General features: G+C 39.7%; 2 protein-coding genes across 26 annotated transcripts in view; both read right to left on the reverse strand.

The window, feature by feature from the left end:
- Window positions 1–509: 509 nt before the first annotated feature.
- Window positions 510–2,338, reverse strand: REP15 (RAB15 effector protein). The gene has a single exon (XM_054664403.2). It carries the CDS (start codon window positions 1,528–1,530, stop codon window positions 820–822), a length of 711 nt encoding a protein of 236 aa, XP_054520378.1. The 5' UTR covers window positions 1,531–2,338; the 3' UTR covers window positions 510–819.
- A 193-nt stretch (window positions 2,339–2,531) lies between these two features.
- Window positions 2,532–23,233, reverse strand: part of PPFIBP1 (PPFIA binding protein 1) — a 171,971-nt gene continuing 151,269 nt past the window's right edge. For 14 of the 25 annotated variants that reach the window (XM_054664398.2, XM_016923745.4, XM_063785796.1 and 11 more), the window contains 13 exons: window positions 21,520–21,691; window positions 21,023–21,055; window positions 18,467–18,614; window positions 18,045–18,173; window positions 16,410–16,560; window positions 15,608–15,719; window positions 15,403–15,491; window positions 10,607–10,729; window positions 9,685–9,810; window positions 8,906–9,094; window positions 6,179–6,358; window positions 5,451–5,516; window positions 2,532–5,311 (listed from right to left, as the gene is read on the reverse strand). In XM_054664398.2, coding sequence (XP_054520373.2) covers window positions 5,225–5,311; window positions 5,451–5,516; window positions 6,179–6,358; window positions 8,906–9,094; window positions 9,685–9,810; window positions 10,607–10,729; window positions 15,403–15,491; window positions 15,608–15,719; window positions 16,410–16,560; window positions 18,045–18,173; window positions 18,467–18,614; window positions 21,023–21,055; window positions 21,520–21,691 — 1,605 coding nt within the window. In that variant the 3' untranslated portion in view covers window positions 2,532–5,224. The remainder of the gene's footprint in view (window positions 5,312–5,450; window positions 5,517–6,178; window positions 6,359–8,905; window positions 9,095–9,684; window positions 9,811–10,606; window positions 10,730–15,402; window positions 15,492–15,607; window positions 15,720–16,409; window positions 16,561–18,044; window positions 18,174–18,466; window positions 18,615–21,022; window positions 21,056–21,519; window positions 21,692–23,233) is intronic. The other 11 variants (XM_063785798.1, XM_016923746.4, XM_054664399.2 and 8 more) reach the window with 1 other exon arrangement.

Here is a 23,233-nt window from a genome sequence, read left to right on the forward strand (position 1 = left end):
AACAAGTATTATTAAAAGGAATAGCTTTATAGGTCACTGTTTTTAAATCATAGGCAGAGCTAACACTAAAGTGAATCTCAAAGTAAATCCCATCAAAGTCCTCTCAGTGCAGAGACAGCAGCTAGGGAGAAGACAGAATAAGGTAAGTGTTAGAGGAAAAGAACGCTGTGAGTTTTGTGCAGGAGTCCTGAACCCAAACTATTTTTTTTTTTTTTTTAAAGATGAGGATTCACTCTGTTGCCCAGGCTAGAGCACAGTGGTGCAATCACAGCTCACTGTAGCCTTAAACTCCTGGGCTCAAGCGATCCTCCCACCTCAGCCTCCTGAGTAGCTGAGACCATAGGCGTAAGCCACTGTGCCTGGCTTGAAACTGGCATTACAAATGTAATTAAACCTGCTCTGTAGCCTTACCCACTACTTTATCCTACCCATCTCCCACCAACAGATGCAAAAACACATTTTATACTTTTGAGTGCTAGACTTATTATTTCAAACAGACACTTTTTTTCCAAATCAAACTTTAAATGTGACTTTATTATCTCTCTTCCATTTTTATTATTGAATAAGTGAATGAAATATTAAACTAAATTATAACTTTTCCTGTTTTTAAATCATAGGCAGAGCCAGGGTTTTCTTTTTTTCTCTCTCTCTCTCTGTAATTGCAACATGAATGTACTTTGATCCCAGTAATCATTTTCAATCAATGGGAAAACAAATGAAAAAAAATCCCATGCTGGAATGATGCAAATAGGTGAGCTTGCTTATTAGAATCTTTTTTTCTTTTCCTCTTACAGGCCAGTCACATAATACATATCCAAGTCAGAGAATGCTGATATAAACCTTGCCCACCTCTCTCAGCCCGTCTTTCTTACTCAGACAATTTCTGAGCAGCTCTTTGATGAACACACAATCTTCAGTTTCCAGGACAAACTGAGCCACAGCCTTCCCTCCTGGCAGATGGCTCCTCACCATCTGACTTTTGACACTGTCCAGGACAACTCCCCTGATGTCTTTAGGCTTTCCTGGCATACCAAAGATGATAAACAGACCCAGGCAATCCTCTCCTATTAAGTTACAGAATTCTTCCAGCTTATCAAATCTACTTTTCTTCCAGGAAGATTCCTCTACCCTTGATTCTGGATTGGAAAGGTCACAAGGCTTAGATTCCACAGGAGGAGGTGAAGACATCTGCAGAGTCTGTACTGCGAGCTGAAGCTTTATTTGCTTGTCGGATCCCCAAAAGGTCCAAATCCAGTCTGCACCAAACAGGAAGGCTTGGTGCTTGGTCATCTTGGTGGTGGTCAGCCACTCATCAACTCCCTTTTCTTGGCAGAAAGTGATGAAATGGATTAAGAAGATCTCATTCAGAGTATTTGCAGCTGGGCAGAGTTTACTTGGAGGATATTCAAATCCAAGGTACTCCTTCAGTTTCTGAGCTGCATGGACTATAGCTTCACCGACCACCTCACAGACGACGGGCACCTCTTTGCTGTCCTTCAGAGCCAACTGTTGCGATGCTTTCTGCCCCATTTTCTCTGCATCCAAATATCAAACATGTGAATCTGGTTCAGACGTACTTCTTTTTCAAAGTAAAAGTTCTGCAAGGAGGCCACATCTGTTAATGGTTGATATTTTTCTAACTCTACAGCTTCCTCGGGTGTAGTTAAGCATATATACATACAGCTAAATAAACATGTTAGTTCTCTCTGTTTATCAGTTGGGTGTGTTGTGTTCATACAGTTCCTGCTGGTTTATTAAGTTAAAGATACTAAATTTCACACAAAACATCTGTTCTATCTAGGTTATATTCACTCTACTTTTAATCTTTGGTAATCTCTTCCAGCATGTTTCCTCTTTCCAAGTTTTAGTTGAAGTAAAAATAGCACGTTAGTTCTTTTTGTTTTTGTTTTCTGAGACAGGGTCTCACTCTGCTACCCAGGCTGGAGTGCAGTGGCGCAATCATGGCTCACTGCAGCTTCAACCTCCCTGGGCTCAGGTGATCTTCTCACCTCAGCCTCTTGAGTAGCTGGGGCTACAAGTGTATACCACCACACCTGGCTAATTTTTGTGTATTTTTTGTACAGGTGGGGTTTCACCATGTTGTCCAGGCTGGTCTCAATCTCCTAGGCTCAAGCAATCCTCCCGCCTCGGCCTCCCAAAGTGCTGGGATTATAGGCATGAGCCACTGCACCCAGCCCTAGGTTAGTTTTTTAAATATCCATGCACCTCTTTCTACAACTAACTTCTTCCAGTCTGCAGGTGAGTCATTTCCATTTGCTTTTCCTATTTTCTTTTTTTGTTTGTTTTTGTTTCTTTTACCTTCTGCCACGATTCTTCATTCCCCAGCTCAGTTGCTTCTTTTCCTACAGAAGCTTCTCAAACAAAGGCCTCAAATTCCTATCTGTTGATACACGTTATAAACTCCATTCGAACAAATTTATGGCAGTTTATAAAGAGATTGTGTTATTTTCTATATCAGAAACAAAGCCTGTTACTATGAACAACGGAAAATGAAATAAGGGCAATAAAAATGAGGCAATTATCAATTGACTTTATTTCCTTTCACATGGTAACACCAGCAGTGTATGATATTTGTAAATAAAATACGTCATAAAAAAATTTAACCTTATTACATATTATCAGTTAGGTTATACCATCCTGAATAAAAAATATTTGGGCCGGGCATGGTGGCTCACGCCTGTAATCCCAGCACTTTGGGAGACCGAGGCGGGCGATTCACGAGGTCAGGAGATTGAGACCTTCCTGGCTAACACGGTGAAACCCCGTTTCTACTAAAAATACAAAAACAAAATTAGCCAGGCGTGGTGGCAGGTACCTGTAGTCCCAGCTCCTTGGGAAGCTGAGGTGGGAGAATGGTGTGAACCCAGGAGGTGGAGCTTGCAGTGAGCTGAGATTGTGCCACTGCACTCCAGCCTGGGCAACAAAGCAAGACTCCGTCTCAAAAAAAAAAAAAAAAAAAATTTGGCATCTGTAACAGTTTCCTGGTATTTTCAACCAGGTTCTAAGAACAAATTGATTTTCTGAAGTGGTGACATCTAGTCACATTAAAATAAAATCCAAATAAAGTAAGTTCAATACAGTTACCACATAATGAATGGTAGAGTTTAAAGAAAATTATTATTAGCATCAAATCAATTGTTATGAATAAATAGTAATTTGATATTACAAGTTCTTTAATGAATACCTTGGTAACTTGCTGACAACTTAAAAGATAATACCACTGATATTCAAATATGGTTTATAATCAAGTCCAGTGGCAGATACTGAACCGCCCACCTCCACCTCAATTTGTGAAAACTTGTCTTTTGTAGGGTTGGCTACCATGGGTAATTACGTAGCACTGAATAAAAAATAGAATATTTTTCTAACACTTCTACAAATATAATAAACACAGTAACAGTTTTTGCTGCAGTGATTTTCTTTACAAAGAATATTTGGGCCCAGTGCTACAGAAAAACATGAACTACATCTTATCGTCACAAAATAGCCATTATAAAGCGAATTTTGCAGCCTCTGTTTTTTTGAACTTTGAAATAAAATGTTCAGACAAATATTCAACTTTTTAAAAACCTCCATTCATTGATAGCCTGAGAAATGTACAATGAACATGTTTAGGCAGACTGCTAGTATTTTGCTGTAATGACATAGTTAACGAAGAGAAAAGAAACAATACTGTAAAGGTTTCTGCTTTGCTTTTGGCTTCCTCAAAAACTATTTCTACAAATTTTGGGGAGAGGAGGTGATTCTGAATGTATTCAAGTTAGTGGTAGGCCAGGCAGAGTGGCTCACACCTGTAATCCCAGCACTTTGAAAGGCTGAGGCGGGAGGATCACTTGAGGACAGGAGTTTGAGACCAGGCTGGACAACATGGTGAGACCCTGTTTCTACAAAAAAACTTTTTGAAAAATCAGCCAGGTGTGAAGGGTGGGGTGGGGTGGGAGGCCACACACCTGTAATCCTAGCTATTAGGGAAGCTGAGGTGAGAGGATCACTGGAGCCTAGGAATTCAAGGCTGCAGTGAGCTATGATCACGCCACTGCACTCCAGCATGGGCAACAGAATGAGACTCTGTCACTAAAAAATAATAATAATAAAAAAAAATAACAGGCTGGGCATGGTGGCTCATGCCTGTAATCCCAGTACTTTGGGAGGCTGAGGCAGGCAGATCACAAGGTCAGGAGTTCGAGTCCCAGCCTGGCCAATATGGTGAAACCCCATCTCTACTAAAAATGCAAAAATTAGCCAGGCATGGTGGTGCATGCCTGGAGTCCCACCTACTTGGGTCTGAAGCAGAAGAATGGCTTGAACCCAGGAGGTGGAGGTTGCAGTGAGCCAAGATCATGCCATGGCACTCCAACCTGGGCGACAGAGCGAGACTCCATCTTAAAAAAAAGTATACTAATGTCCCTCAAGTTCTTCCATATGAGGTAAAGGGATCCAATATTAAGGTTGAAATTCTTAAACTGTTCAACAATTTTGTGGTGTCATCAAAAAGGAATATTTCATATATATTAATTTAGCCTCAATGATCAACATTGTTAAAAGTCAGTATGGAGAAAGATCATTCTGACCTCTTCAGAAACCAGCTGGTATATGAACATTCTGATCACCAGATTGTTTTGAAAACGTGATCTTTTCACCATCGTCCTTAGGTCACAAAATAAAAGTTCTATTTTCTATGTACTGTATATATACATATATTTAGAAAAATATATAAAAATAAGACAATAAGAGGCAAGTGGAGGTGTGGCTGGCATTTAGTGGGCACACTGAATGCTTAAAGGAGTTCCACATATTGATTCTGAAATCATATAATGTCCTACTTAGGTAGCTACAGTGAACACCGATGTAACAAAATCATTCACATCCTGGTTACTGTTCCTCAAATCCTCCATACCGCGGATATGAATGGAAACACTCTGGTAAAATACTCATCTTAAATGCAACACTTTAAATATAATATATCACAGATTTTTACATTAAATAGAAGAAAAACAATTATACTCTCATTCACCAGTGTCTTATTTTTTGTGGCAACTTCAGAATCGGCACATTACTCCTGCTTTCTGTTTAAACTTCTCGACAGCAGAAGTTGGAACAACAAACAATAGACAATCCGCTGCCTGTTGTATATACTGTGAGTGTTTGGAAAAGCAAGTAGAAAAAAGACTAAGCACTCCTAATGTTCATCCAGGTGCTACGGTCAAACGTTTGAGTCTTCATCTGTAATGCTGGCACTGGGGGAACGGGCAGCAAAATCTTTAAACATGTCATCTTCTTTTAACATGTGCTGGAAAACAAGGAGACAGGGAGTCACACTGAGAGCCAAGAGCTCAGAACTACACATTCTCCAAGAGACATGTGGTCCTTTGGGGTTGTTGTAAAAGACATTTATAGAATAACATTTTCAATTCATTTCACAAACTCACCGTCAGATTGTTGATGCCTTCAGAGAATGCACCTATCTGTCTCACTGTCCCTTCTGAATCTTCCATCTGCAAAGAACAAACCATAACATGACATAAGTGTTTTCACAATTTCAGGGAAAGTGCAGCAGGAGGAACAAAAGTCTAAGAAGAAATAATGCAAATAGCACTGAATGGGGTAGGAGCAACAGAACACTTCTGGTGATAATCTCCTTTCACCACTGCAACCGGAAGTGAAAAATTAGAAGAGACACTTTACTGACACAGCTAGTCTAATGCCTTTGCTAATAGTAGCAAAGCATTGTTGATTAGAGGGGAAATATGCGGTCCTACGACTTTAATCTGAAAAGGCTAGGTAGAATAACCTGTCCATTCCTAACATGTTTTAATACAGAGATGGCAAAATACTGGTAAATATCACAGGCTTTGGAGCCAAAGAGACAGGTTGGGGACCTTGGGCAAGTTACTTAGCTCTCTGTGACTCCGTTTCCTTATCTCCAAAATGAGAATAACAATGCTCTCCATGTCTTAAGGTTACCATAAACATAGTATGCATTAAGTGCTTAGGATGGTACCTGGAAGATATAAGTGATCTCTAAGTGTTCACTATTATAATCTGTATTTTTAGTTATTTGAAGAAAATGTCCTCGATCAGACACAGTATACAAAGTTCCCATTTAGTGTCTGAATGATGGAAGAACTTGCAAAAAGTTATATAGTGTTGGATTTACCTGCTCTAACCGGTCCAAATCATCTTCCTCATACAGGCGCATATCCAAACCAGGTTTAAATCCTTTCTTAGATGCACTTCCTGATGCCTGTCCCAATTCCATTGGACAAACATATTCTTCACCATCTTCCTGTTTCTTCTTTCTCAAATTCCCAAAATTGCTAAAGGCAAGTTTCTTTGGCTTTAAAAGAAAAGCAAACAAAAACATCCAAAGGATTTGATAAAATTCATATAATCAAGGCCTGATAACATGTAATTTTTTTTTGCGTTGCCCCCTCCCTCCTATATGTATAATTTAATTATTTACCCCATGGTAGAGAGAAAAGTAGCTGGATGTTTAAATTTGGATAAAAATGAAAGGGCATCCTAGGCATATAAATGATGCAATGATAAATGACCCTTGTTATGAATCTCAGGAAATTAATCTTATTCTTCTTATTCATGCCAAATAGCTGAATAGTCACCGTGATAAACAAAATATGGCAAGAATAATTTGATTACATAATTACTATTATTTTTAGGGACAGAATCTTGCTATGTTGCCCAGGCTGGCCTCAGACTCCTGGGCTCAAGGGATCCTCCTGCCTCAGCCTCCGGAGTAGCTGAAACTACAGGCACAAGCCGCTGCACCTGGCTTCATAGTTTTGATTAGACAGGACTTAATGCAATGAGATTTCTCACAGCTGAATCCAATTTTGTAAGGTTTTTCAATCTAAGAGTAGCAAAATAGAATAGACTTCACTATATTTTTTCTTTGGGTGAGGCTATAATTATCTTGTATGCCTATTCTGCTTCCATAACAGGACTGGTGACTGCTAAAAGAATTTTTTGGAGAGGAAACATCAGTGATATTTAGAAGAGAAACTCCATGATGGTCACTGGGTTGGTCACTGGATACTCAGGCAGATAGAGTGGGTAAAAAAAAATTAAAAAGAACTTTGGCACAAATTTCTGGAGGACCCAGTAACCCATCAAGTTGGTTGAGATAACATATTTAGAAGAGTTAATCTAGGATTAATTTTAAAGAAGAAAAAGTAATCTGAATTTGGTATGATCCATAAATCCAGGTAAATTAGGAAATACCCATTCTCTTCTGGCCCACCTTCAGTCATTTTTAAAGTGTATTTTCCTATTTACGAGGCTGGTCAATCATAAGCCAGAGAAGCTAAATCTGTACAAGAGAAATCTCTCTTCTGTACTTGATTTACAAAAACAGAACAACTGCAATCAATATTTGGACCCAAGTTATGGGCTGTCTGCATTGCCAATATATGGATTATGGAAGCCAATATTATGCTGTTCATTATTATTTTTTTAGAGGCAGAATCTTGCTCTGTTGTCCAGGCTGGAGTGCAGTGGCATGCTCATAGCTCAACCAGAGCTCATTGCAGCCTTGAACTACTGGACTCAGGTGATCCTCCTGCCTTGGCCTCCCAATGCACTGGGACTACAGGCATGAGCCACCATGCCCACCTAAGAGGGAACACCCAAAAAGGGACATGAACCTTGGACCCTCAGATTAAAAGTCTGATGCTCTACTGACTGAGCTATCTGGGTGCATTCTCTTAATTATTATACTTTTAAAAGATATATACTCAGTTGTCCCTCAGTATACACAGAGCATTAGTTCCAAGACCCCCATGTATACCAAAATCCGTACATACTCAAGTCCAGCAGTACCCGTGTACCTAAAAAGTTGGGCCTCCCTATATGTGGGGTTTGCATCCCTCCACATTTGCTTGAAAAAAAAAAAATCCGAGTAGGAGTGGACCTGTGTAATTCAAACTCATGTTCTTCAGGGGTCAACTGTTCCTTCAACTTGTTAGAGTGGGCAGATAGCTAGACATGAGGGGAAGCCCCTGCGAAAAGAGAGGTCTGGAAAATCTCGCACCCCAGAAACCACCCAAAACATGCATGCTCCATTTGAGCAGAGAGGAGGGGAAATACCTATGCAGAAAGGAACGCCCCTTAAGACGCCCAGTAATCACTCACTCTGCAGATCACCTGCCAGAATGTAGCTAGCTGCATGCTGATAAAGAGGGGAAGAGGGTAAAGGAGAATTCCTAAGAGAAACGCAGGTACAGTACGTATAGATTTGACTGGTATACAACCCTCCTGGGGCGGCGGGAATGAGCAATGCAGCCTTTAGGTAGAAGTGCAGCCAACACCCGGCCCACGCATGCGCACCAACTATAGTTAAGGGAGGATCCCACAAGCCTGGGTTGGGAACTAGGCAGGGAGAAGGCAAGGACTTAAGGCAGGAGCGGGAAAACGAGATAAAAAGGCAGAGACTTAACACAGTGGTGAGAGCTTCAAGAAAAAACTGGACATCATAAAAACCCAACGCAGAACTCTTGGGCTCATTCTCTTTCAGCAGCCCGCTGTGCCTCAGTTTTTGGAGTGTACTGTCCCTTTAAATAAACATTGTTACTGCGACCCTGCTGTTTTCCCTGCAGGATCAGCCCCTGTACTTCTTCTTCTTCTTTTTTTTTATTCTTACAATAAGCTCTTTGCTCCCTATTTCCCTTCAATAAAGCTCTCTATCTGTCAACTGTCTATTGGCCAACATCTTTCTCCCAAGACAACTAAGCGCTGAGGATTCCTGCATCTGCTGCTAAGGAACCCACCCACAAAATTTAGTAAACCCCAGAAAACAGAATAACCAGGTAACCGACAAAACGTTGCCTTTGCGCCAAGCAATTATTAAACCGTATGAGCCTGAACCAACCTTCACTTTGGCAGTAGCTGTTAGAAGTACATAATCTGGCAGCTCCATGGCATCTCGCTTCTGGTGCTGTGCCTCAGCCCCAATCAGAAGGTTGAAATGAGTGGCCAAATGTCTTCGCAGCAAAGTCTTATTGGGTGGGATGTTCAATAACTGAGCCATTGTTTCTACATTAAAACGAGGCTCTAGAACCTGTTTAAAGAAAAAAAAAAAGCTTGTCAAAAGTCACCACAAATCATACATGTTTGTATTGTGCTTTATAATTTGCAAAGCTTTCTCTTAGGTTATCTCCAATGATCCTCTCAACAGCCCGGTGAGGTAGACACAATATGGACTTTGATCTTTAATTTACATATCTTTTCTCCATTTCTCCCAAGTTAGTGAGTGATAGAGCTGGTCCTGAAATCCAGGCTTCAGGCATCCCAATATCAGTGCTCTGCCTCTCTAGGGTGCTGTCTGTGGGAGCCACCTCCTTAAGCAACATCAACATGCAGAAATACAATCTGCATCCTTGCAGGGATTTTCAAACATGATGATATGAGAGAAAGCAGCTACATGTTATTCAACATGAAAGAGGACAATAAAAGAGAACTGGCTTTAAATTCAATCTAGAGTTATAAGATATCAATACAAATACTCTGAAAGTAAAGGTTTACTAGAAATAGGGCAGGAGGGTTGAGTCAGATGACTTTAGCATTATGATAAGCAAAAATTGATAATATCCTACTGACTAGACTAAAGGAAGCAAAGTAAGTCAATTTTGAATTAAATCAGAGCTTTACCATGAGCCCACCATGGACACCACTGCCTCTGAGATTGGGCGCATATTCTGCCAAGTCCACGGAGCGCAGCCACTCCATCACTCGATGGTTAGTCCACTTCTGAACTTCTGATGGGGCAATGGTATTCTATGGGAACACACAACCAGGATCCTAAATATTAAATTGCATTTTCTGTCTAAAAAGTCTGCTCCATGGAGTACAGTTACTCAACATCCCACTAAATGCAAAAAGAAAGGGAAAAATTCTCTTTTAAAGAATTTCTGTCATAGTTTGAGTTTCAAGCTTTCTTATATACTAATAAAGCATTGCTTTAGGAAAGGAAGTCTTTTTTTTTTTTTTTTAAGACAGGGTCTAATTCTCTTACCCAGGCTGGCGTTGCAGTGGTATAATCAGGGCTCACTGCAGCCTCCATCTCCCAGGCTCAGACGGATTCTCCTACCTCAGCCTCCTGAGTAGCTGGGACCACCAGCGTGCACCCACCATGCCTGGCTAATTTATTATTATTTTTGTAGAGACAGGGTCTTCCTATGTTGCCCAGGCTGGTCTTGATCTCCTGGGCTCAAGTGATTCTTCTGCCTTGGCCTCCCAAAGTGCTGGGATTATAGGCATTGGCCACTATACTTGGCCAGAAAAGGAAGTCTTCATAGTGATATTTATCTCTGTTGATTAGAGAGTCAGGAAAAAAAAATACACCCAAGAAAAGGAAGAAGCATAACTGAAAAAGAACCCTTGGCTTTAGTTACACAAGGGGAACCATCATGGAGAGAAAAGGAAGGAATACAGAAAAAGCCTAAGAAGTAAATGAGGCTGGATTTTAAGGCTTTTCCTGCAGGCTCCAAGAAAAATGGCTCTTAGTTTCGACACATGGACAGTCCCATGCCTGGGAAGTGCATGCTTATAAACCTCAATCTTAAAACACTACCTCATCAGATGGCCGCCTCCGTAGACAGTTTGGTTCAAAGTTATTGATCCTCAGTACCTGGATGGCCCTTTTGATACTGAGATGGTGTAGCACACTTACAACCTTCAGAGACAGTAAGTCATCCTGCAAAAAAGAACAAAAGGAGGAGCTCACTGTGCTGGCCTGTAGCAGGAGGACTTTCTTAGGGAATCTCAGAAAACTGGAGTAAAAGGAGAAGAGCCCCTCAAACCAATATGCCCCAAGGTCTTGTCAGAACCCACTTTCCCATTTGGAACAAAATCTTCCCCCAAACCCCAGATTAGTATTTTTTGCCAATGAAGCTGACTTCCACCTGTTTCTCTCTCTTCCAGATGCTCTGAGATCTGTAGAACCCCAGGGCTCTGAAAAACACAGTTAGAAAAGCACTTGCTGGGTCACTACAAAAGGTGATCTGCTTTGACTTGATCTGCACATACTACAAACAGGGAATTTATTTGTTTCCTCTTTAGTTTTGAGAACTTTATCGGTGGATAAAGTACTTAGGCTTTGGATAAACTGCCCTCTCTGTTTCCTTTCAGCAGATAGTGAAGAGCAAATGATGCTCATTGGTGAACATGATCAAGAGTTGGCTTTCTTTTTTCATCTTTTTTTTTTTGGAGAGATAGGGTCTCACTATACTGCCCAGGCTATCTCAAACTCCTAGGCTCAAGCAGTCCCCCGGCCTCAGCCTCCCAAAAGGCTGGGATTACAGGCGTGAGGCACCGCTCCTAGCAAGGCTGGGTTTTCTGAACTAAGGCACATCATAGTTTTGGGGAAAATCAGAACAGTGCTCTTATTATACTATTCCCTGACCTTAATAATTCTCTAGTTCTAAATTATTTTTTAGTAAGGACCTGTCTGCTATTGAATAGCTCTAGATTATTATGGTTTATCTAGCAGACATTGTGAACAATTTTGGCAAAACTATATCAATCAGTGCAAAGGTTTTGGTCAGAGTCAAGGAGAGAAGAAAAATGAAGTTATAAGTATCACATATATATATTACCAATCAACCCCTTCAAGGAAGAATTTTCACCAGTCTGTGGCTCTTGGGAATATTTTCAAATATACCAAACACACCAAAACAAATTATTTCAGAAGGTGATATTGGGGGCAGTATGAAGATAAGCACCAGTCTACTTCCAAACACACCCAGAAAATAAACAAGGAAAGCATCCATTTTAGACACACCTTTCTGATAAAACACTTCTCATGAAAGAAATTTAAAAATGTAATCTACTACAGAAATATCTAATAAAAATATTAATCAGTTTAAATCCTTGAGGCTACTAACCAGGCAAAAATTATTTCCTGAAGTTTTTCTGGAGTAATTCCTTAAAAGTAGTGTCTTAAGACATGTTAGAAAGAGTACTTATTTTAATCTAGGATTGAGACACCCATTCCAAACATTTCAGTCTGGACTCTTTTCATCTAACTAGTCTGTCAGCTTAAAAAAATATCTGAATGCACAATGTTTACAGTGTGATTAAAATGTTAATTATTTTTGAAATTCTTTATACTTCGAAGGATTTTAAAAAGAAAGTTTTATATCAAAACAGACTTTCTGAGTGATTTTCTTCCCAATTTTTTAAAAACTTTTTATTTTAAAATAATTTTAAATTTGTGGAGGAGTTGCCAAAGATAGAATAGAATTCTGTATACCTTTCACTCAGCTTCCTCTAATGTTAACATCTGACATAATCATGATTACATTCATCAAAACTAAGAAATTAATGTACAATTGACTAAATTGCAGACTTTATTCACATTTCACCAGTTTGTCCAGTAAGGTCCTTCTTCTGTTCCAGGATCTAATCCACATTAAAACACATATTTTGTGACTTAGGATTTCTGGGGTCAAATTTTCCAGGGTCATTTACTCTTTTATAGCCATTTCACAGATGCTTCTTGTGATTTTAAGCTTGAATTTGTTCACATTCTCAGGGGGAACATACTCACACTTAGAGAGGGAGGCAAATATTTACTGAATGTGTTCTAGTCATAATCGTGAGCTATTAAAAGCAGGGATCTTGAAACAGCCTGAGTTCAAACTCTCTATGACTTTCTATTGCTAACTGTGGAAACTTGGTTACCAAGTTACCCAACCTCTCGATTCCTTCCTTTATACATGTAAAAAAGTAGGGATAATAATAGTATTATAATACTATAGATACACAGAGTGTGTGTGTGTGTGTATATATGGATACACACACACATATATACAAACATGCATATATGTGTATGTGTGTGTATATATATATATACTCTATGTATCTACAGTATTACATATGTGTGTATAATACTATGTATATACAGTATTACATAATTATATAGTATATATGTGAATAAATTCAAGCTTAAAATCACAAGCAGCGTATGTGAAATGGCTATAAAAGAGTAAATGACCCTGGAAAATTTGACCCCAGAAGTCGTAAGTCACAAAATGTGTGTTTTAATGTAGTGTCCTAGATTAGATCCTGGAACAGAAGGAGGACCTTACTGGAAAAACTGGTGAAATGTGAATAGTCTTCAGTTTAGTTGATTGTATTAACATCTACGTTAATTTCTTAATTTTGATGAATGTAATCATGATTACGTAAGATGTAAACGTTAGAGGAAGCTGAGTGAAAGGTATACAGAATTCTAGCTTTGGCAACTCCTCTGTAAATCTAAAATTATTTTAAAATAAAAAGTTTTAAAAACTTTTTAATATATATTATACACACTATAATAACATTAGTAATATTAACTAAAAGGGTTATTGAGAATTCAGTATTAATATGAACAAAATGCTTAAAAGGATGTTTGACACATAGCAAATGTGCAACATACTACACATATTAGTATTATTTCACGCAGGTTTACGTGATGTGCTCATCAAGGTAAGGGGCTTGGGTTCAATGATAGAGAAGAAAAATCCATGAACTGAACTCCAAATTTTTTTGATATTGAGAAATGCCTACTTAAGTTGGCTGTTTAAAACTTGCTACTTACTTGAAAAAGATTACACTTAGGGTAGTTAGGTCTATAGCCTACTTCACAAAAAGCTGTTTAAATAAAAGAATTTTAGGCCGGGCACAGTGAGTGGCTCACGCCTGTAATCCCAGCACTTTGGGAGGCCAAGGCAGGTGGATCTCCTGAGGTCAGAAGTTCCAGACCAGCCTGGCCAACATGGCGAAACTCCGTCTCCGCCAAAAATACAAAAATTAGCCAGGAGCAGTGGTGTGCACCTGTAATCCCAGCTACTCGGGTGGCTGAGGCAGGAGAATCACTTGAACCTGGGAGGTGGAGGTTGCCGTGAGCCGAGATTGTGCCACTGCGCTCCAGCCTGGGCAGCAGAGTGAGACTCTGTCTCCAAAATAAATAAATAAATAAAAGAATTTTAAGTAGAACACGGCCGGGCTCGGTGGCTCACGCCTGTAATCCCAGCACTTTGGGAGGCCGAGGTGGGTGGATAACGAGGTCAGGAGATCGAGACCATCCTGGCTAACATGGTGAAACCCCGTCTCTATTAAAAATACAAAAAATTAGCCAGGCATGGTGGCAGGTGCCTGTAGTCCCAGCTACTCGGGAGGCTGAGGCGGGAGAATGGCGTGAACCCAGGAGAGGGAGGTTGCAGTGAGCCGAGATCGCACCACTGCACTCCAGCCTGGGAGACAGAGCGAGACTCCGTCTCAAAATAAAATAAAATAAAATAAAAATAAAAATAAAAATAAATAAATAAAGAGAATTTTAAGTAGAACATTAACAGTGGTATCGAACCTAAAACAAAGCTCTCCTGGAATCCATCTTTCCCACTGCTGTAAAGCAGGGAATAGTCCTACACATTGGCTGGAGGGCTAGAAATGTACGATAATGAAGGAACCAGAGTGGAAGTCTAGCCTTCCTCCCTCCTCCTTTAACCCCAGTAACTCCTGCTATAGCAGAACTAGGCTGAAGTGAGACAGGTGATAGGGTTTCAGGTAACAGTTGTCCAGAGTGGAAAGGAGAAGACAAGTCCTTGAAGATGTCAGGTCAAAAGGGTGGCCTCTTCCAAATGGTCATTGCACATAGAAACCCATAACTTAGAGATAGCTTGGGCTTAAAAATTCTACATTCTATTTAAAAAATATCTTTAGGCTGGGCGTGTTGACTCATGCCTATAATTCCAGCACTTTGGGAGGCCGAGGCAGGCAGGTCGCTTGAGGTCAGGAGTTTGAGACCAGCTGGCCAACATGGCGAAACTCCGTCTCTACTAAAAATACAAAAAAATTAGCTGGGTATGGTGGCGTGAGCCTGTAATCCCAGCTACTCGGGAGGCTGAGGCAGGAGAATGGCTTGAACCTGGGAGGTAGAGGTTACAGTGAGCTGAGATCGCGTCATTGCACTCCAGCCTGGGTGACAGAGCGAGACTCCATCTCAAAAGAAATAATACAAAAAAAATCTTTATGAGATATAATTTGCATACCATAAAATGTACCCATTCAAAGTGTACACTTCAGTGTTTACATTGTTGAATGTATTACATATAAAATCAACCTTCTGGAGAGCTTAGTTTAAATTAGGCTTCACTTAGCTTACATTGGGGTTTCAAATTATCCCAAGCCTGTTCAATCACAATCACCAAATGCTACAACTTCAGCCTCATGGGAAATATGCCTGCCACTCTCCTCAAGTTCAAGCAACAGCTTCAAACTCTGGTGGAATCACTGAAAACACTGTGTTTGGCTTACTCAATTCCTGTGTTTTTCAGAGAAAAAAAGTTTTCCTCCCCCAAACCCCAGGAGTGAGTCACTTACAACAGTCATGTAATGTAGCATTCGACCATCAACCCGTCCTTCATCAAACTGGGTCTTATATTGAGGGAGGCCAATGTCATCCAACCATCCTAAAAGAGAGAGGCCAGTGTTGCTACCATGCCACAAAACATCTGTTCTTGTGATTAAAAAGAAAAAGCAACTATGTATATAATTATTTCATTTTGTTAGAATAAAAACTTCTTACTAGTGACCCAGTTGAAATCCAGCTTCCCATGATTGGTTTCTTCTTCAGATCCCAGGGCTTGGAGTGCTAGCTGGAGTTTCTTTCGATGAAGTGAATGCTTGATTCCAAGTTCCTGAAACAATAAACATTGACTTTATAATTCTATCTGTATAGGCTGGGTGCCACTGGCAAAGGATGCAAATTTCTCCAAAATGAAGCTAGCATTAAAGACCCAATTCAATACTGAATTACAATCCCAACTTGGGCTAGTAAAGTGTTGTTGAACAAAAGGTCCCTGAAAAGCCAAGACCACCACAATTATCTTAGGGGTGTGTTAGGCATTCCCTAGTGACTCATTTTCTTTGTAAGCTAGGAACTGTAGCATGCATAAAAAGAATTTGACTATTATTTTGTACAAAATATTAAATAATTTGGAAGAAATGTTAAATAATTAGACATAAATTGTAGGGTGCTTTTTTTTTTCCTTTTGCAAAGTGAAGTTAATTGCATATCTTACACTGAGAAAACAGGCCAATGATAAAGCCAAACAATGATTTCGAGAAATATGAACCGAATTATGCTTATGTAATTCTTTTTCATTAAAATGCCCAATGGCTTTAAGTGTTCCATAAGGAATCATCAAGACCAGGTCCTCCCAAGACCACCAGAAAAAATAAGCATGAGGCAATTGAAAACCCAAACTTTTGTTTACAGAGTTTTTACTGGCTTCACTCATGGCCCTTTCTGGACTATAAAACAATCCTACATTCATATTGTTTTCTTCTCAGTATCCATTGTGTGAACAAAATAGAGAAGCAGTCACCTTCTCTAGATCTTGTTGAGACGCCTGCAAAAGCGTTTGGCCAGATGCAATCCAGTGCTTGCCAGAATTCAGGTACGAGCCCAAGCCCTGTTCCATCAGCCAATTGCAAACCTGCTCCTTGGTCCACTTGGCAAATGGCATATCCAAGTCACTACAGGAAAATGAGTAATTGCATGAAAAATAATCCAAAGCCAATCCTGTGGCTTATCATTAGTTTTAAACAACTATACATTCAATAGACATGGAAATTCCCTGGTGATACACATTTGACCATGAAAAGCTTAATTTTTAGTATACATTGGAGGAACAACTGGTTGAAAGTTATCTTCTAAGACAACTGTCTTCATTTCAAATGAAACCACAAAAGATTTAATGTGATAGAGCAAGAACAAGTGCTACAGAAAAAGACTAAATTGGACAAACACAAGTCACTGTATCAGTTTCAACCAATGTTGTTTGAAGATTGGATTCCCAAACAGGAAACTCAGTTGGACTGAAAGAAACTTAAGTCTAATTTGAACTAACTTTAGCAGAATTATGGTTTCTTTCCATATGGTAACCAATGAGAAGAGGGCAATATGTTGTCACTGAGTGTAGGAAACAATCAAAGCAAAATTCCTGTTTTCTTTTACTTAGATACACAAATAGTGTTCTTGTTCCGGGGTGGGGGCAGGGTGTGGAGGAGAAGATGAATGGTTTTTTTTAAATAGTACAAGGAGCTCTACTGTGTTCAAAGACAACATATGGCAAATGAAACTGTTTGGTATTTGAAGAAGGCCAAAGAGAGTTTCCTCCTTGATGTAACCTATGTCCAGTGTTCCACCTGTATGGGAGGGGCTATATGTAAAGGGTTTCTAGTCAGTCTATTATACTGTTAAAAGATTTGGTATCAATGCCTTGTACTTTATGTTTGCCAACCCCACCCTCTTATGCACAGTGAGTCAATGTAGTAGTTCTAAGCCAGCCCTAAACTTTGGTTAAGAGTGTCAGAGCAGTTCTTAGAATCTTAATGGATAAAATATTATATAGTCCTGATAAATACAAGGATTCTGATAGCATTTTTGTCTTTAAGTGCTTTCATAGATTCTGTTACATACTAATGTTTCTTGAGTAGTTATTATCTGCCAAATATTTAACACATATTAACTTATTTAACCTTCATGGTCAGCTTTTGGGGTAGGTACTAATTATGATGATGAGAAGACTGAGGCACAGGGTGTGGAAGTTGTTGCTCAAGGTCACCCAGCTGGTAGAAAGTGGTAAGGCCAGAAAGCAAATCCAAGTGGTCTGATTCTAGAACATACTCTTAACCACTATGCTATCCCATCTTTCCAAAGTTATGCTTTAGAGTACTTGTAATTACCATCTACGTAAAATTTAAGTCTGAGAGCCATTCTAACACAGATGCTGCTGACACTTTAGCTCTGGCCTCTCCCCTAGTTCGCACAGCCCTCACCTTCTGTATGTTCATCAACCATTGACAAATTGCACGGCTCTAAAGATGATGGCCCCTTTCATTAGGCACAGCATTAAGCAATGACTTTGTTTAACCCAATGACAGTACTAATACTGCAGGACTCATGAGGCTATGATGCTTGGTAGAGATGCAAAAGTCTATCAGTTGGCTCTTCTTACCTGTTAGACTGTCCCAAGTCTCGAGACCAACCTAATCGGGGCCCCGCGGTTGCCCTTGTCCCTCCTCTTTTGAATTCAGGCTCAGACATGTCATCTGGGTTGAATGTAGTTGATTGACTTCTCCTAAGTCTGAAGAAGACAACACACATGGCCAGTATTAGACCTGAGGAGGCCTTAGACTTGTTAATCAGAACATTTTTAACTAGTGCACCTACTGGAACTAATCCTCTTTGTGTTGTTAACATAGACATTTAAATTTAAACTTTAACTAAGACCCAATGAGTTAATAAATCCCACATCACAATCCAAACTTCCTTCCATAAGAGGAATACAAAGGCCTTACAAAGTCCATACCCATGTCCAGCCACTTTTAAGCAACATGTAAGACAGGGCCCATTCCACTTGTTTACTGCTTTACTTACTTTCCAAAGAGTTTCATGATACCTCTGGATTTCTTTTTGGAATCTGGAGATGGAGGCGGTATCTGGAAGGGACTGTTCCTCTGTGAATCTTTTGGCCGAGAAGCACCAGCCAGATCTAGGTGCTCTGCTGTCTCTTTTTCTGTTTCAGCTACTCCAAGAGCAGAATGCAGACAATGAATTTTAAAATATGGAATAAACATGATGTTAATCTTCTTGGTTCTAGAACTGTTAAGAATTCTTCTGTTGGTCTATAATCAGTGATTTACAAAGAGCACCTTGTAAATATTAGAAATGGAACACACATATACATTCTGCTCCATAGTTTACTGTGTGTAAACTTAATAAAATTACAAGCCCTTTGGAGATTAAAAGAGTGTGATAGGATTGCCACATTCTTTCCTTGAGTGATTTCAATTCATAATGGCATTATTCCCAATCTTTCCATAGCACGTGGTACTGTTGATTACCTGCTACATCCTTCAAAATCATCTCCTTTCGCTTCTTGACATGACCACTCTCCTACATCTGTCATCTGATAGTGTCTTTGCTGTAGCACCCCTGCTTTTTTTTCTTCCCCCATGCCACTTTAAGATTATATTCTAAATGCCCTCTAGAGGATCAGAATCTCTGGGCCTAATCTCTCTCTCTAGGCTCTGTATCTAAACGCCTGTGATATTCCCAATTCAGTGTGTCGGGACATCTGGGACTTCACAAACTCATCCAATTTCCCCGAGAGTCTTTTTCTCTCTTAAATGTTTTTTTTTTTTTTTTTTTTTTTTGTTTTTTTTTTTTTTTGAGACAGAGTCTCACTCTGTTTCCCAGGCTGGAGTGCAGTGGCATGATCTCGGCTTACTGCAACCTCCGCCTACTGGGTTCAAGCAATTCTCTGCCTCAGTGTCCCAGGTAGCTGGGATTACAGGCACCCGCCACCACACCTGGCTAATTTTTGTATTTTTAGTAGAGACAGGGTTTCACCATCTTGGCCAGGCTGGTCTTGAACTCCTGAACTCGTGATCCACCCACCTCGGCCTCCCAAAGTGCTGAGATTACAGGCGTGAGCCACCGCGCCTGGCCTCGTCTCTTAAATGTTCTTATTTGATATTTGGTTAATATTAATTAATACTGTCCCTGTTACTCTAGCTCAGACTCTATGTCATTTTCCTTTTACTCCTTCTCCTTTGGCATTTACATCAAATCAGTTACCCAGTTCAAGCAATTCTTTATTTTTGAAATGTATTCCAATCTATTAAATCCTAGGCACTGAGAGAAGAATGAACTGGATATGCCTAATTTTTCTTTTGACATAAAGTAAGTGCCTGTTGATTTTACCTTAAAAGAATCACATCCACAGTTGCCACTCTCAGATCTCCAAGCATTAACTATTTCAGTTCTTTTAGCTGTCCCTTAGTGGACAATCCCATACTAGCAAACACAAGGGCTACTGTTGTCTTCAGTGTGAGATTTTATACTTTATAAAAGAAAGTAAAAGTTGTACTAAAATCACAAGAACAGTGTTTCAGCAAGATCTATGAGTTGCAGAAAGTTGATTTTTCTACAAAGCAGAGCTGTGATTATAGGTTATAATAAGCAGCATTTACCTCTTAGCATTAACAAAACAGTTCTTCTAAGAAAGATGCAAAAACAAAACTAATTGAAAATAGTTGTCTGAACAGATCAGTTTATTTTATGCATCCAGTGTTCATTCTAGACATTTATATCGATAGAGAGAGAAGTCCCGTTTGCTGGTCCATGTGAATAGATAGGTGGATATCTATACAAGGTAACAGCACCTTTTGGAAAAACCCAAAGGAACTTTCCCAATTCAAATCCTTCAACCATGATGGGTACAGGTGCCCCTGAAAATGCTGCCTAGCTTATCCTCGTCTTAAAACTACCATATTTCTCTTTTTTATTTTGAGAACTCTTTTCCCCATTTGTCCCCTGCCTTACAAAGAGGAAAACTGAGCTGCCCCTCTTCTAAAATCACTTTGGGGGGTAACGCCTCAGATATCAAGTAAAGTTGCTTCTGTCATCACTAAATATTATCTCCATCTTCAAAGTAATAAAACGTCAGAAGAATGTTCCCCTAAGAGAAGTAAGCCTAAAACTATAATATTCAATGTCTTCTATAAACCTCCCTATATGGCCAAAAAAATTTCTTTTTGGAGGCTGGGGGAAATGTAAGCATGGAGAACGGACTGCAAGGACCTGGGAGTTAGTGTGTGGTAATATGCACTTCAAGGCTGAAAGAGCTGCAATGTACAATGCCAGGACATTCCTGCCCTGCACTCTGAGGGATGCTGCACACATCTAGGTCCTCTCAAAGCTATTCACACAGTGAGTGTTACTAGTATTGGTTAAAACAGCATTTAGGCTTGGAAGCGAAGCCTCTACAGAGTCCTTTTTAGCAGAAGGTGGAAAGAACACTCCGGAATAGAGAGCTACATTTTCTGATTGCTGTCAGATCGCTTTCTAGAGATCACAGATGCCAAGAGCAGGGATTAGATTGGTTTGGAGCACAGTGCTGGTGAAGGCTGGCATGCAGGGGTACAATACCTAGGGTGGGTGCACTGGCACTTCGTTTACGATCTTCAGATATCCCAACAACGCACACAATCACACGCAGCCCAATGGAGAGAACACAGAGATGACAAAATGAAACACAGATCAGACTCCTCCTCGCCAAATACACACCGTGGAGGAGAGGCATGCAGCACACAGTGCTTCTGATGGTACACACAGGCTCAACGTCAATGTTAATTTATCCACTATCACAACAGATGGGAAACTCCATGATGAAGTCAAAGGGAATCATGATTTTAGGTCTTTCCGCTAAGTTTACACCACAGGAGAGAGCAGGGTGAGAGTCTATATATCTTCACAACACTAAATTAAATCCACGGAGGCATTTTTTGCTAAATTCCCCTAAGTCATTCACCTTCGTTTCTGAGAAAGAGAAATGAATCAATGAATGAAAGAGTAAGGGAAGGGAAGACACTGCTCTTTTCCTCCTTGTGGAAGAATTAGGGCAAAGGCATCTTGGCCATACGTACCCAAGTTTGGTGCACTTGCTGTTCTCTTGTTACTTTTGATTTTAAAAAAGCCCCGGCCAAAGGAAGATCTGACTTTTCGAGTGCCGAAGGGGTTGTCATCCATGGAGGTGTCCTGCCCTGGGGGTCTGGGAGGAAGGGTCCCAAATGGCCTGCTTTCTGCCGGAGCTCTGTCCTGAGAGGCAAATAAGAATAGTGAAACAGCTTTCAGGTGCAACATCCTTAGCACATGCCAGGCTAACAGCAAATACTCACTCACGCCACATCCATGAGTTTATTCAAAAGAATAACTGAACTAATACATTGATCACCAATGTCAAATGCCTTATCAGAAGTTGAAAAAAAATCAATTCTGAAAGCTGCTTAAGAAACAACAACAAAAGCAACAAGGAAAACATGTTCATCACTAATCTAGAATCGATATGTCTAGGGCTTTAAATATTTAGGATACAAAAATTCTTAAATTTTGTTTGCCTCATTCCTCAAAAGACATGGAGACATTACATAACCAGAATAATAGCAGCAGATTTCTGACTTTTCTAACAATTATGTCACGGATTTAGCTATAATACAGTTCATATTCTTATATTATAACTTTGTCAATAGAAGCCTAATATAATATTAATTATTCTACAAAGCAGGCATTAGTTCAAACTTCTATACCAGCAGTATAAGGAAATTCTATTCCAGTTATTTTAAATATTCTCCTCAAAGAATAAGAAAATGAAGGCACAGTGAGCAACTTTATTTTGAGCTTTTTGGTTCTTTGAATGGGCAATTAGAGCTGGCTGTAACACAGTATATTATTTTAGTATTTATACAAAGATGCTTTGCCTAGATCAATGTCATGAAGTGTTTCCCCTATGTTTTCATCTAGCAGTTTTATAGTTTCTGGTCTTATATGTAAGTTCTTAATCCATCTTGAGTTGATTTTTGTTGATTTGGTGACAGGTGGAGTCCAATTTCGTTCTTCTACATATGGATATCTAATTTTCCCAGCACCATTTATTGAAGTGGGTGTCCTTTCCCCACCGTATATTCTTGGCACTTTATACAAAGATACTTTTGTCTTCTTGTTTTCATTTCTCTATTCTTTCCCTCTGCTTCTTTTTTTTGCAGAAGTAGAAATAATTCTTGCCCTCTGCTTCTTTTTTTTACAGAAGCAGAGAAAAGGGTGAGGGGATATAGGTATTTTAGGTGGTTATTTTACTCTATATATCTACAGCTCATAGAAACCAAAAATTTACAGATGGCACAATTTAGTGATATTATCATCCATGGCTCAACAATGACGTCAAAATCATTTAACCATTTATTGAACTGAAAAGACAACAAGGATTTTAATTATAGCTGTCACCACTGGCTGCTTTGTCAATTCTATCCACATATGACTCAGGCACTAAGAGCCAACAGTCAAGAGACTGGATCTGGAAGTAGCCTATCAGGCTGTAATCTTCACAAGGTTAATGACAGAAAACCAGAGGACAGAACAGGCACAGTGGCTCATGCCTGTAATCCCAGTACTTTGAAAGGCAGAGGTGGGAGGATTACTTGAGCTCAGGAGTTCAAGATCAGCCTGGGCAACATGACAAGATCTCATCTGTACTTAAAAAATAAATTAAAAAAAAAAACAAACGAAAAAAAAACAGCCAAGTATGGTGGTGCACGCCTGTAATCCCAGCTACTTGAAAGGCTGAGGTGGGAAAATCACCTGAGC

This window comes from Pan troglodytes, chromosome 10 (assembly GCF_028858775.2).
Source record: "Pan troglodytes isolate AG18354 chromosome 10, NHGRI_mPanTro3-v2.0_pri, whole genome shotgun sequence".
Taxonomy (NCBI): Eukaryota; Metazoa; Chordata; class Mammalia; order Primates; family Hominidae; genus Pan; species Pan troglodytes.